This window comes from Nuphar pumila, chromosome 11, assembly GCF_984573655.1.
Source record: "Nuphar pumila chromosome 11, dmNupPumi1.hap1.1, whole genome shotgun sequence".
Lineage (NCBI taxonomy): Eukaryota > Viridiplantae > Streptophyta > Magnoliopsida > Nymphaeales > Nymphaeaceae > Nuphar > Nuphar pumila.
The window spans coordinates 108,631,423-108,645,514 of record NC_143259.1 but is presented as its reverse complement, the minus strand read 5'-3'; the positions used below and the strand labels follow the sequence as shown (position 1 = coordinate 108,645,514).

At 40.2% G+C, this 14,092-nt stretch overlaps 2 protein-coding genes across 3 annotated transcripts in view; one reads left to right on the top strand and one right to left on the bottom strand.

The window, feature by feature from the left end:
• The window catches only part of LOC149822760 (uncharacterized), a 29,972-nt gene extending 19,915 nt beyond the window's left edge, over positions 1-10,057 (top strand). For both annotated transcript variants that reach the window (XM_089981247.1, XM_089981248.1), the window contains 2 exons: positions 439-522; positions 9,663-10,057. In XM_089981247.1, coding sequence (XP_089837373.1) covers positions 439-522; positions 9,663-9,756 — 178 coding nt within the window. In that variant the 3' untranslated portion in view covers positions 9,757-10,057. The remainder of the gene's footprint in view (positions 1-438; positions 523-9,662) is intronic.
• A 2,099-nt stretch (positions 10,058-12,156) lies between these two features.
• Positions 12,157-12,966, bottom strand: LOC149822759 (putative CCR4-associated factor 1 homolog 6). Its single transcript, XM_089980362.1, has one exon. It carries the CDS (start codon positions 12,964-12,966, stop codon positions 12,157-12,159), a length of 810 nt encoding a protein of 269 aa, XP_089836488.1.
• Positions 12,967-14,092: the final 1,126 nt, after the last annotated feature.

Sequence of the window (14,092 nt, the reverse complement as noted above, 5' to 3'; positions counted from 1 at the left end):
TTTCCATTGAGCATTGAGGCCTATTTTCATCATCAATTTCACGAGTTTCTAGTATTTTACTATACTGTTTTTATTAAGCCTTCGCGAATTTCTAGTATTTAACTATACTATTTTTATTCAGCCATTAAGTCATCCACAGTAACGGCTATGAGATGCAATTTAGCCCGTAAAGGAAACTTCGAATGATGTTTATTATTTGTTCTTGATTGTTTAGTGCCAAGAATTAAGGAAAATATCTAGACTGATATGCTACTAATCTTTTCCCAATCAAAGCTCTTATTGCATTTTTTACATGATTTGCAAATTTTCATTTTTTTTTTCTTTTTGATAAGAAGATAGTTTTCATTTGCATCAGCACTTTTGATAACTGTCTACAGCTGTCTTACTGATGCAGAATTTTGCTATCTTAATCTGATCTTGTGTGGTACAAAATTGCAGGCGCATGATTCTTGCCAGTGGAATAGAAGGCATGGAGGGTTTTAGACAGAGATGGAGCCTGCATGGGCGCCTTGAGGATACCAGGTAGTTTTTATGTTCTTGTGCCTTTTCTTAGCTGTAGATGAGTTAGACTTAGATCAAACTTTATGATTTTTATGATATATATTGTAACACCCCGAAAATTCAGACTTAAAATTTTGCATAAAATTTTTCTCTTTTGAAACACCACAAAAATTGTTTTAAAACATAAACTTGCTCGGATTTTCGTGGCAGTTATAGGTGAAAAGAAAAACCACAATAATTATTTCAAAAAAAAATCATTCCATTGAATTAATATCAGAGTTCATACAGATAAAAACTCAGAGAGAGTTCAAATTAACCTAATCTACATCAAAATCTTAATTGAGTCCTCATGCATTGGAGCATCTACCCGTTCATCTCTGTGAACCCGAAAATTTTAATAAAAACAATTGAGACAACTTAATGTCATCGTATATACTAGTAGACCTCTCTTGGGTCTCTAGTACGTACAGAATATGCCACACAATACACATCAATAAGACACATCTTAATTAAGGGTTATTCCACAATCACAATTGAACATTCATTAATGCATATTCGTATTTCAATTTATTCATGTAACTCTAGTATGTATTAATGGGAATTTGCATATCACCAATCATTCCAAATAATCAAATTTAATCTAATTTGAATTGTTATGATTTGTTTGCATCTCGCAAATCATAACGAAAAATCATAATGGCCGCTACATCTCACATTTATGACTGAAATACCAGGAGAAAAGAAAATAAAGTAGTTGGTGAAAGAGAAACTGGGGAAGGAGAGGGAGAGAATGAAGAAAAAAGAGGGGCGAACCAGGAAGAAAATGAGAGAAATAATTATAAATAATTGTTATTTTGGGTTTTCACCCTTACAACCCTTTTCATGGATAGATCTCCTGATCTTAGGTTTTCACCCTCACAACTCTTCACAGGGGTATATTTTTTTTATCTTGGGAAAACATTTTTTAATACATGCCATTATCATAATAAGTGCAACATACTCAAAACTCACAATTAGTACTTTTGGTTCAATACCCATAACATTATCAATATATATTTTTGAAATCAACATGCTTACAATTTAAGCAACATAGATTCACATTTAAAGCATAATTTTACTTCATCAAACATTTATGTATCGCAATATGCATTTCAAAATCATTTAAAACATATATTATAAAGTTATTATTAGAGGTTGAATCAAACTAATTCTTGCCTACGTCCAACTGGAAATCAAACCTCCCATAGTTTTGCTCGAAATAAATCATCTGAAAATTTGGCAGCATCTGCCTATTTTGGATTATACAAACCAGAAGTCAAATAAGGTACACGGGAGTATATGTTCACTTTATCACGCATTCACGTATGCGTTTAAAATTAGTTAAACATTAATAATCATCACAAATAATACAACATTTATATCAACAATTAAACACATCATATTATATGTTTTCAATCATTCAAACACAAATGGATTTTCTGAATAATTTTAGAATCCTAGGTTAGCACTCATGGCTCAACCACAATCTTGCATACGGATGTTGATTTTAGCATACAAACTAAATACAAGTATTATAAAATTATTTAATTAAATTAGGGTTTTGAACTTGTAATCCCTATAAAATAAAGATGCCAAACCTCAAGGCCTATTCATTTATTTCACATCCTCCACAATATATCAAATTAAATTCTAAAATAATTCAGATAAATTCATACAAATCATTATAGGGTTTCTTTTCCCCATTTTGAGATTTTTTGAAATATCAGACAACACCTTCAGAAAGCCATGACAACGAGGTATTTGGGTATTTCTTACCTTATCTCAGATCGTAGTATGCAAAAATTATTTTAAAATTTTGGACAACACTTGCTCTATTTTAGAGCGTCAGTGCTTTTGAATGTACTGAAATTTGGGCAGTACATGGCCTATGTTAGCTTGAAAAATCCAAAGATGAAATTTGGGCAGTACTTGTCCAATATTAGCTTGAAAAATCCAAAAATCATTCTAAAAATTTTGAGAGAACCTCTTCTACACGAAAAAGTGAATGAACTAAAATTTTAGCACAATCATCGCATTTTAGTCCGTAGGAAAGAGCTAAGAGGTCATACAAATCTATACGAGGGATCAAATGAGTTTCGACGGGTACATATCTTGTTTATTTATGAGTGAAAATTTGGACAACGCTTCTGCAATGTGTTCTCAAGTCTGTTTTTGGACGAGACAATTTTGACACCGCTTTCACTGTGCTATCTCAGAATCTTCGAAAGTGAGTGGAGATTTTGGCAACACTTCCGCAATGCTATCTTATAACTGCTGATGAATTGAGCAGAACCTCAGTTGTTTAAGCTCCAAAGACCGGATTTATTTGGGCAGGACTCACCCAAACAAACGGAGACCGTGAATAGGTAGAGGTTGGGATCGCAAAGGTTTCCAACGGAACAAACTGAAAAAATAATGGGGCTAGAGATACTTAAACAAGAGAGAGTTTGGGGAGGAGAGATAAGCTCTGAAGAGAGAGAGAGGGGAGGGGTGATTTTTCTCAGTTGAGGGAGACCCCAAGGGGGTATTTATAGGTTAGGGGGTTCGCCCACTGCTGGGTGTCCTCTTCTGAAGCGCCCCTTCAAAAACCATGTTCTAAACCCTTGTTTTCGAAATGTGGTTTTGTAAAACCATTTACAAAAACCATCAAATATTATTGTTTTCATAAAAAAACTGAGAATATCTTAATTTTTTAACATTTATTTATTTATTTTGTTAATTTAAAAAATCTTATTATTTTTACCTTTTTATCCCTGATTAGTTTCATAAATAACCATTTTAATTAATAATGACCTCGGTAATTTTATTGTTTTAACTTTGAGATAAGTTCAAGTAACTAAGTTGCCACTTGGGTATGAAATTACCTTTTTGTCCTTCAATATTTTAAATATTTATGAGAATATGCACTTGGGATGATAAATTACTATTTTTCTCCTGAACAATTTAATTATTTCTCAAAATATACTCTTAGGTTGTGAAATTACTATTTTGTCCTTAGTCAATTTAAATATTTTCAGAAATTACCCTTGAGATATAGAATTACCATTTTGCCCTTGGACAATATAAATATACAAGCTTATCCCTGAAATATGGATTCAAATAAATATCTAGATCCGCTGAAAATATTCATTTGGATAATACCCAGAACCGTTAAAAAGATTCATTTTATCTTTGGATATGAGTTCGGATCATTTTCCAAATCTGTTAAAAGATCTAGGTTTGAATATTATTTAGATCGAGCTTCTGGACTTCGGATCATGTCCAGATCTAGTTCAAGATCCATAGGATTAAATTTTATATAATGAATTTATTTAACATTTAAAAATTGCATATATATATATATATATAAATATATATATAAACAGCCTACTTTGTTGGGAAGGATGGATTTAAGACATTCATAGAGTGTTTGATTGCTCTGACATCTTTTATTTGGGACTTTTTACCGGGGCATACTTTACCGAGGAACAAAGTGAGCTCTCCTGGGAGAGTTTTTCTCCCTCCTAAAATTGCCCATGTTCAATTTGCACGTGAAAAATGTGTAGGTCCACTTCCTCTTCAGCCGCAATCAAATAACCCCAAGAGTAGTGAACCCTTGTATTGAGATAAGTGATTAAAAAGAAAATTGAACGTGGTGCTTCAGTGCCTGCCACACTTTTTTTCGAATGTCAGATTTTGGATTTGCTTGCATTTTTCAGTATTCAACTCGATGCTAGAAATGTGTTTCTTGCTTGCTTCATTTGGATCTCTCTTCTGTAACTCCCCTCCCCATCCTTTTTTTATAGGTAAGCTGGGGTTAGGCAGATCCCTACCAGTATTCATTAATCAGTCAAAAACTTTACATATCACTATAGATCATCCCTTACGGAAAACCAAACTGGGGGGTGATCCTTCCATGATTTGAGTAGTCCCCCCTTAGCCATATTAGCTAAAGTTCGAGCAATTTGGTTAGAATTGTTTCTAGGTTTCTGTACAATTATCCTGTCAAAACTATATAAAATTTCCTCTATCTCGGAGGGGATAATCAAACCTCCATGTCTTCCATAGATTTCAAAATGATGTGAACCAGGTCGACTCTGTCTGATTCCGGGATTACCTTCGAACCTGGCGCATCCAAGTTGACAATCTCCTTCCAGCTGTTTCATTCTTTGTCGCGAGGCGATTCCACTTTTAGAGAAACAACCTGCATATCTTAAGGCACCAGTATGTGTACTGATTGTGTACCATATCACCAGTATACCAGTATAAGCCACAGATATTTCCCAGGAGCCAACCTGGGTAAGGAGGGAGTTGCAGTCTCATGCTTCTCCATCGGGAGGCGACAACATCTTCACTAGATTTAAGAACTCTCAAGGCCTGTTCATGCACTGTGCTGATTCCTTCTTTATGAATCTGACTGGTGCTCAGTTTGTTTCACTCCTTTCCATCCATTAGACCCCCGATGTCCCTTAATCGGGGCCCATATAGACTCTTTACATATTTTCTGTGTCAGCTGAACCCAAGGGGTCTTATCCTGGTGTGCCACTTGCCATGCTAACTTAGACAAGCAAGCTGCTTTGCAATGCCTAGCCCACCCTCATCATGAGGTTTACACACTTTGTCCCAGCTCAATAGGTGGGGGGATGGTGCCAGTTATTAGTTCCTTGCCACAAGAATGATGAGATGATGTGTTCTATTTGCTTTGCAATGCTTGCTGGTAAAAGGAAAGAAACCATCCAATAGATCAGGAAAGATTGGAAGATGGCTCTTATGATTACCACCCTGGCTGCCATTGACAGGTGCTTCCTATTCCAAGACTCCATCCTCATTCTGAATTTCATGATGAGGTTTTCACAGAGCCTTTTATTTAGTCTCCCCCGAACATCGGAAGACCAAGATAAGTGATAGGAAGTTCCCTAGGGAGCCACCCACTTCTCCTAGCAATGAAGGCTGCCCTGCCTGGGGCGAAGATTGCACCTGATGAAGATGGATTTTTCCTTGCTAATTTGAAGGCCCGATGCCCTTTCAAATAATTCCATACCGTTTAATAACTGCGAGACCGAATGTTTGCGGTCTCAAATAAAGAAATTGGTGTCATCAGCTCTAAAATTAGTGATGCTATTGAAACCCATTTACTGACGTAGGAGTGATCAGACCCCTCGAAACTGTAAGGTTCAGATGCCTAGTTAGAGAAATGGATTAGGAGACATGGGATCTCCTTGCCCTACTTCCAGAAAATAGTTTGTTGGCCTCTCTATTAATTAACAGTTCATAGGATGGGATTCTGTTCACCTCATAATTCTTTCAATCCAATTGTCAATGAATCCAAAAAAGTGTAAGGTTTCCTCGAGAAAGTCTCAATCAACCTTATCAAACGCCTTAGCTAAATCAGTTTTGAAGATAATCACCTGCCTTCTGCTAGCCAACATCCAATCCACCTTCTCATGAGCCAGTAATACACTATCCTGGATGCTCCTGCCTTTAAGATTAGCTTGTTGGTTTTGGTTAATGATGGGGTCAAGGACTCCTCATTCTGTTCACTATGATTTTTTATATAATTTTGTAGACAAAGTGCATAGTCCGATCACACAGAATTGACTTAGCCTGATCACTCCTTTGACCCTGGGGATCAGCGCAATGTGAGTGCAGTTTATACGTTTCAAAATCTTTCCATAATGGAAAAAAAATTAATTGTCCTAATGACGTCTGCACCAACAATGTGCCAAAATTTTTAGTAAAAAGAACCTGGGAACCCGTCTGGGCCCGGGGCACTGCTAGGGTCCATCTCAAGTACCGTTTCTTTTAATTTCTTCTGCGGACATCTCTTTAGCTACCTGATCATTCTCTTCAGGGTTCACACCTGGCCCCTTTCTCCTATAATCGTGACCGAATTGGGGATGGATTTCTGAAAGAGGGACATGAAGTAGTTAGCTGCCTCCACTTTAAGCTCTTCCTGAGAATAGATCTGGGAGCCATTATCCAAGATTAGCGAAGTAATTCTATTCCTTTTAATATTCCTGTTATACATGGAATGGAAAGAAGCCGTATTTCGATCACCTATCTGGCTTTTTATCCCCGCATGCAGTCCTCCATCTCTTGTAGACACTGTAGCTCCTGATCTACTCCTTTCGGGCCCCCTTCCTCTATAGGTTTTTGACAGTCAGCTAGGGATGATTGAATTTGTTTGATTCTGTTTGGGAGACGACCAACCTTGCTCCTTGCCCAACTGGGTAAGTTCCATTTTGTTTCCTCTCTAGGGGAGGTGAGAACAAACATTGCACAACCCCTAACTTCCTTTTTCCAGCTGGATTTGATAATGGATTTACAGTCCTCCATTTGAGACCAAAAATTGAAAAATTTGAAAGGTGGGGCTGACAAAAAATGTCGAGTTATACTGATAATAATACCATTATGGTCAGGCACTGTTCTTGGAATTAGGGCGCCCTCAGTATTAGGAAATCTCTGAATCCAAGTCGTTTACTACACATCGATCTAAACGGCCTGCGCGAAGTCCCAATCCTTTTTGCTGGTTATGCCAAGTCATTGGGGCATTAGGACTTACAATCTCAGGCAGACCACCACATACCACTATCATATTGTTGAAGTGGCCATTGCCAGTGTGACCGAGTCGGAACAGACTCTCTCTGCTAAGCATTTGGTTTTGTTCTAGTATCCTGACACAGGCCAGGGACTGTCACTGGGGTGAATCTCCAGGTGCTTCCATAACTCTAACCTCTTTGATGCATCATTGCTGCCATATACCCCAGTTGAATCTGCCATCTCTTGACAATCTGCAATGATCGTCATCAGTTGATCCGAACTGAATACACTTCCACTTTAACGGAGTTTTCATTCCTCACACGTGTGATCTGGTTGTGGCCCTTTGGTCCAGTGTTACCAGACATATCAAAACCTGGGAATTCCTTGTGAATCTGGTTCAGTTTATCTCCTGTAATCTTCGTTTCTAAGAGAAAGGCAATGTCAATCCTCTGATTACGCATCGTATCGATGATTTACCGGTGGGCCCACCGGTGCCCCAACCCTCTAATGTTCCAAGACACTATCTTCATAGACATTGGAGGGGTTCTCATTGGCACCTTCTGAGTTCCCAACCGAACCCGCTTCACTGAGCCAAATTGCACCTGGCGTTGCTAGCTCTTTAACAACCACTTTCATCTCTGGATCAGTCTCATGGCAAGCCAGCAGCATTTCATACCCTGAAATGGAACCTCCAGAGGAATCGGGCTGCAGTGAGCAGAGGCGCTCTTACGCTTGAATGATCCACTCGACATGAGAGCGGGTCCTCTATTTTCTTTGCTGTGGGTTCCTCTTGGACCCGATTTGCAGCAGGTTTTGGATCGAGTCTTAAGCAATTGGGTCTGATCCAATCTGGGGTCTAGTAGGTCCGGCTGATTCAAAGAGACCGGGGTTAAGCAAGGGGAGAGAAAATCAGGAGGGGGTGGTCCAGTTGGGTCTCAACCCCGGGTTCCCTGTTGAGTTCCATTTGAGGGGGAAAGGTAAAAAGGTTTTCAGAAAGTCGAACGTGCTTTACTGGGATGTTTTCAACATGTCCATTTTTTTATTTGCATCGCTAGGTGTCAACATGCTCTGCCCCCTATCGTGATTTTTGTTTGGGGAGACGCATTTTCCTGCCTTTGTCCGAGGGTTCTCCAGTGCCGCTTCCTTCAGACTCATCCTCGCCGTGTCTAGTGCAACCGACAAGTTCATCTCCTGCCTGAATGACATCGTTTCTGGGCGTTTCTGCCCTTCTGCCGACCAGGATCCATGGCCATCACCTTCTCTCTGCTGGGAAATGGTTGCAAGGCTTCAAAGGGGTTCTTTGTTCTATTGGTTCCATAAACCCGGACCCCTTCTGCGGTTTTTGCGGGAGCTCTTGACATCTGTCCATCCTCCATTGACCACTGTTTCCTCCACCGCCGGTGAGGGTTTCTTGGTCACAAATAGAGTTAACCGGTGTGATATGGAGCCACAAGAACAGTAGAGAATGCTACTTTCATATATAATTTCCTGGGTAAGCGGTACCTTTTTCAACATCTATTTCCACCACTGGAGGAGGACGAAAGGCTAGTGGGATCTGAATGTGGACTATCGAACTGGTGCCTCTCCTTGGATCGAGTATAGTTATCGAGCCCAATGTAGTGTCCGCCGATCGCTTCTGCGATTCCCCTAAACACGTCTTCTGATTAGAGTTCCAGCGATAATTCCGGCAGCTGAATCCAGATCGAGAGCTGTGTCGATTTCCAGTTTTATTGGTGCTCCTGCCTGGCTTCCACTTGTTCATAACTAGAGTCTTTCCAGCGATTCTCCAAGCCCCTCTTCGGGTAACAACTTTGTGTTGTTCTTCATTGGCTACTGAGATTAAAAACAATTCATCCTTCAACAAGGACAGCCTTAGCATCTGCGGCCATTGCACAGCTAGAGCCTCAAACATCACCTTGTAAAGTAGTTGCCGGTCTACCAATCCTCCTGGGAAGCCTGCTATGATGGTCCATCGCCGAGGTTCCAACAATAGCTCATATCGCCCCCCCAGGATGGTAATCTTGGGTGTGTCATCTGTAGATGAAGCCCTGATCGCTGTGATCAGCAATAACCCTGACTTGTTTCCCACTTCAACCACATGCCCAGGATTTATGGCTTCCAGCCTGGGAACTTAGCGTTAGGTGGTTGCTACAATGTTGCCCGTTTCCACAGACATTGGCTTTGTCCCTCTATTCGTGCCAGCCAGTGAAACGGTCATCTCCATCGCCACCGCTTCTCTCTGTCTCTTTGATCTCCATCTTTGGCCTTCTAAAATCCCAGCCTCTTCTTGCAAGGAAGAGCCGGGTCCTGGCTAAGATTGACCCAACTAGACTAAGCCTCTAAAAATATGACCCTGCCCGGCCACTAGTCTTCAAGATGATGCCCTTCCTTTCTAATATAAATTAAGCATAATGAAGGCCCCTCCCCCATCCTTCACCTGATCATAGAAAGTGACCGCTTTAAGTATCACTTAGTAATTTTTTAGGTATTTTTTTTTAATCTGTCAAATTGATATATGTATTCTTCGATTGATTGCGAAGCATTGTTCGTGTGTTAGTTCTACACCTTCATGTTAGATGATGATATTGTTATCTTCTGTACAGGAAAAGATTAGAATCTCTGAATCAGGGAATGACAAATAGGAAAAAGAAAGAGCCAGAGGGTTTAGGCAATAAGAAGCGGTGGTATTTTTGGTAACCGTTGTGGGTGGTTTCTTTATCCATGTCTCGAGTTTTTCCACAGAGAGAGAGAGAGCAGTTTTGAAGGAATTTGTGGCAGCAGTAACATGTATTCTCTAACATGAAAATAACTTGGCCCCCTGAAATCAGGTGAAACTGGAGTGGGACGGTAAGATTTACAAACTTGGAATCTGAATCTCGTGGTATTTTTCTCACTTGGATCAAAGGACATCAGTTTTCAGCATTCATGATTTAGGCTTTCATGGAAACGTGTTTGTAGTTGTAATAGAAACAAGGACAAGAAATTTTAACTTCCAAAAGGGTAGTTGTAGCTGTGCAGTAATTACATTATCATAAACTATCGTCTTGAATTTAAAATTTGAGTACTAGCCACTGGTTAGATCTGATAAGGGCTAATCCTACATGAATCTGACCCGTTGACATCCTTAGACTGGATAGGCGGTTGGAACCCAACTTGGCTAATTTGTTTGCCAGGATCCAACCCAACACTTGCATGAGGGCAGATCAGGTCATATCCAATTCATCTCCGCTGCACATCTCGCCCGATGGAGATGTATCTCTCATGGTTTCCAGGTAAGATGTGCAGTGCAGATCAATGTTGTCATTATCGACACCAACTAGCTAATTTTTAAATAAATCTTGAAATGGTTAAAAATAGTTTTTAATATTTTTTTGACACATTTTTGTGTTCAAAAGTTGGGCTGATTCAAATTGATTCTGCCTTGAATCATAAGACACTTAAAAAAATAAAAAATAAGGTTTGCACGACGTTGAGTGACTTTGGTATAAAATGTATGATTTTACTAAGGTATTTGTGATTTTATAATGAATATCACATAAATGGTATATTTTTTGTGTGTTTTTTAAGGTCTGCAAAAAATATGTGAATATACATTTAAGTGAGGTTTTGCCTTAGCCAACAGGCAAAATGATATATTGTGTGAACTTTTTGACACTGCGAAGGGTAAAACAGTCTTAAAATTTTGCCTGTTTTAGGCAACAAGGGGATTTCAATTTTTTTGTATCCTCGTGTCTTGATTTATATGGCAATTGATTTTTGAATTGCCAAAAATCTTATACAAGGATAGTGTTCTAACGGTTCAAAATGCTGATATTTACTAAATGAACCATGTACATCAAATCACATATATGGGTCAGATTTGATTAAAACAACTTTCAGGTCCCAAGATGGTTATGACGATGGGGATGATACTGGGGATATAAATGGAAACAAATCCTTACCCAGAAATGCAAAGATGGATGATGAAATGAGTCATCAAGACCAACCACCGGATATATTTTACAATTTGGAAGCCATAAGTCATATTGAATCCCCACTGAACATCTCACCTGACCACTCTCACAGTTCCCCAAGTGAGATGTGCGGTGGGGAATCGTACATGATCTTCAATATGTCTTGACCTGGGAGTTGCAGAGCTATGGTTCGCCAGTGCGGAGTACAATTCGTACTCCATATGACAAAACACTCTTCCCTCTTACAGTCATTACGATATAAAACACTCTCCGGTTATATTGAAACTCTACCGCACATCTTACTTGGTAACCATGAGATATGTGTGAGAGGGGTCCCAGTTCAAGAGGTCGGCCCCAAAAGGGAGTGGGGTCTTGGCTTCTAGACGGTCTATTTTCATGGGTATCGCCCCTCTGCGCAAGCCAACGCATAGTATAGACCCTGAGGGAGGGGTTCTATCATCGAAGTTTTATGTTGGCAGAACAACCATAAGTATGGCAGGCCGACCAGATCTTAGTGCCTGGTGCGGTTTCTTTGAGTTATAAATCCAACAAAATGTGTGTGAGAGGCCGTATCATACTCCACCAAGTGAGATTTGGGGTGTGATGTAAAATATATCAGTCATATTCAATATGACAGTAACTGCCCCTCCCAAAAGAGGTAAAAGAAAAAAGAAAAAAGAAAAAAGAACAGAAAAGAACTTGTTAAAATGTAAAAAATCTAAAATGTAAACGAAAAAAATCTAAAATGTGAAAGACCGTGTGTGCCGGGCGTGTCCCTGTTTTAGAAGGTGCAAGAAAGGTTGTCGTGAAAGAGACAGACCATCATATTTCAAGAAGAAGAAACAAGAAGGGTTCAACTGAATTGTGTCTAATTCTTCAATGGGCGACTAGGCAAAAAGTTTATAATCCAAAGATCAAGTAACATACAAATTTCCATTGTGCAAGAAGAAAGAACATGAAAACACAACCACCAAGGAAAAAGAAACGAAATGCATCGATGACAGTGGTCTGATGGTCGCCATGACGAAGCTTGACGGAGAAGAACAAAACACAATCACCAACACGAATGGAGCTCTCAACATCGATCGACAGCACTAATCTTGCATTACCAACTAGAAAATAAAATTTTCAAGAATATCTACTCTCAGACTCCACCGGCCTCGAAGACCACGTTCGCTTGATTCTGCGATATGCCGTTGGGAAAGTATCGGCTCTTCAACGCCAAGAACACCTGCAGCGTGATAAGGCTGGCGGGGCCGGCCTGGTTGAAAAAGACCGTCTGCTCCACCGGCAACCGGAGCAACCCTGAGACCTCCTGCAGAGTCCCGGAGAGGCCGCAGGAGACCATCAGGTGCCTCACATCGTAGAACTTGGGTAAGTAGTACCCCACCCAATCCAGATGCTCCTGGCGCGTGTCCGACAAGCGCGCCCGGAAGACTTTCAGCATCGAGCCGAAGACGAAGCCCGCCCGGAACGCCACCCACGTGATGCGGTCATTCCAGGTCATTTTCCAGCACCAGAATACGGCGTTGAGGATGTCCGGATGGATGCCGTTCCCCAGGTTGTAGTCGACGTCGACGCCATGCTCCGTCAGGACCCGCCTGAAGTCGGCGTCAATCTCGGACGGAGAGTTGGCGATCTTCACGTTGAGCTCCCAGATGAACTTCTCGCCGGTGTCTTGGCGATAGGGGAGGTTGCCATGCTCGTCGGAGAAGGTGAGACCGAGTTGGATGAGGCGGAGTCGGCCGGTATTGAAGTTCTCGGCCATGCTGGCGTAGATGGTATCCGGGGTGGAGGAACTGGGCTGCAACATGAAGCCGGTGACGGTGGGATGCACGGTGACGATGGGATGCACGGCGACGTAGGGGTAGTTGCCGATTATATGGTCGTGGATGTACTCCATCTCTTGGTGGATGTTAGTATCCCAGACTAGCCTGACGGCGGTGTGTTCCATCTGGTACGTGAAAACGTGAAATGCCAAGAAGATGAAAGAAGGAAGGGATCACCCAACAAAGTCTCTTGTGAAAACGTGAAATGCCAAGAAAATGAAAGAAGGAAGAGAGCAAGCAGGCAGGGAAGGGATCTCTGTCTCTGCCTGCCTCTCTTTGGATGTATAGGTTCTTATGGATGGAGATTAATAATTGAATCAAGATTAATAATTGGATTCAAATTTGGTTCATGATTTTGCAACTGAATCCGTTGGACACCTAATTTGAACGATAAACAAATTCGAATACATGTAACTAGTTGGACTTGGTATTTCACCTTTCTCCATCCAAATCTGAATCCAACTCTGGATTTGATGCCGATACCCTATTGGTTGGATCTGATATGGGTATGGGCTACATCTTACGATAATAGCTAACCCAATATTTGGTTATATCATGATCTGGCCCTGATCAGATCCATCCAAGTAAACCCAATAGCTATTAGCTTATCAAATTAGGTTGGGTCTGCAGCCTGTCAACAGGGATGCAAATGGATCAGATTGGATCTTATCTCCAACTTAAATCTGATCTATTTTTCTACAATTTGGATATTAAAATAGAACCCCAATTAGCGATGTAAACTGTTCAAATTCGGATTGGATGTGGCCAATACCATATTTGAACTAATCGGAAGTTGTTTAAACAGAATCGAACAGTGAAAAGCTCATACTAGATCTGCTTTTTTACATGTAAACAGATTCGGATATTTATTGGTTTCAGTCATAAAAAAAAATCAAAACCATATACCATCGGACATGGTTTTAGCTTATCACATGCAACTAAACAGAATCAAATTCAGTCGTATATCAGATAAAATGGGATTCATTGTCATCCCTAACCCCAATATAAACTTGAACCAGAGTCGGACTTACATGATGGGCTTTTTGCACTTGGGGTTCGGATTCAGGTGGGCAGTTTTTGATGGATCTCTATATTAGCATTGGATCAAATCCCAGCTGTTAGTACTTTTTTACACCTAAAAGACTTGTTTTTAATATCCTTTTGTTTTCTTTTTCACAGTCAATATGATCAATCTTAGATTTGGATCGGAATTCAACTTGGCAATATCAAATCTGGGCATCTAGCTTGGTT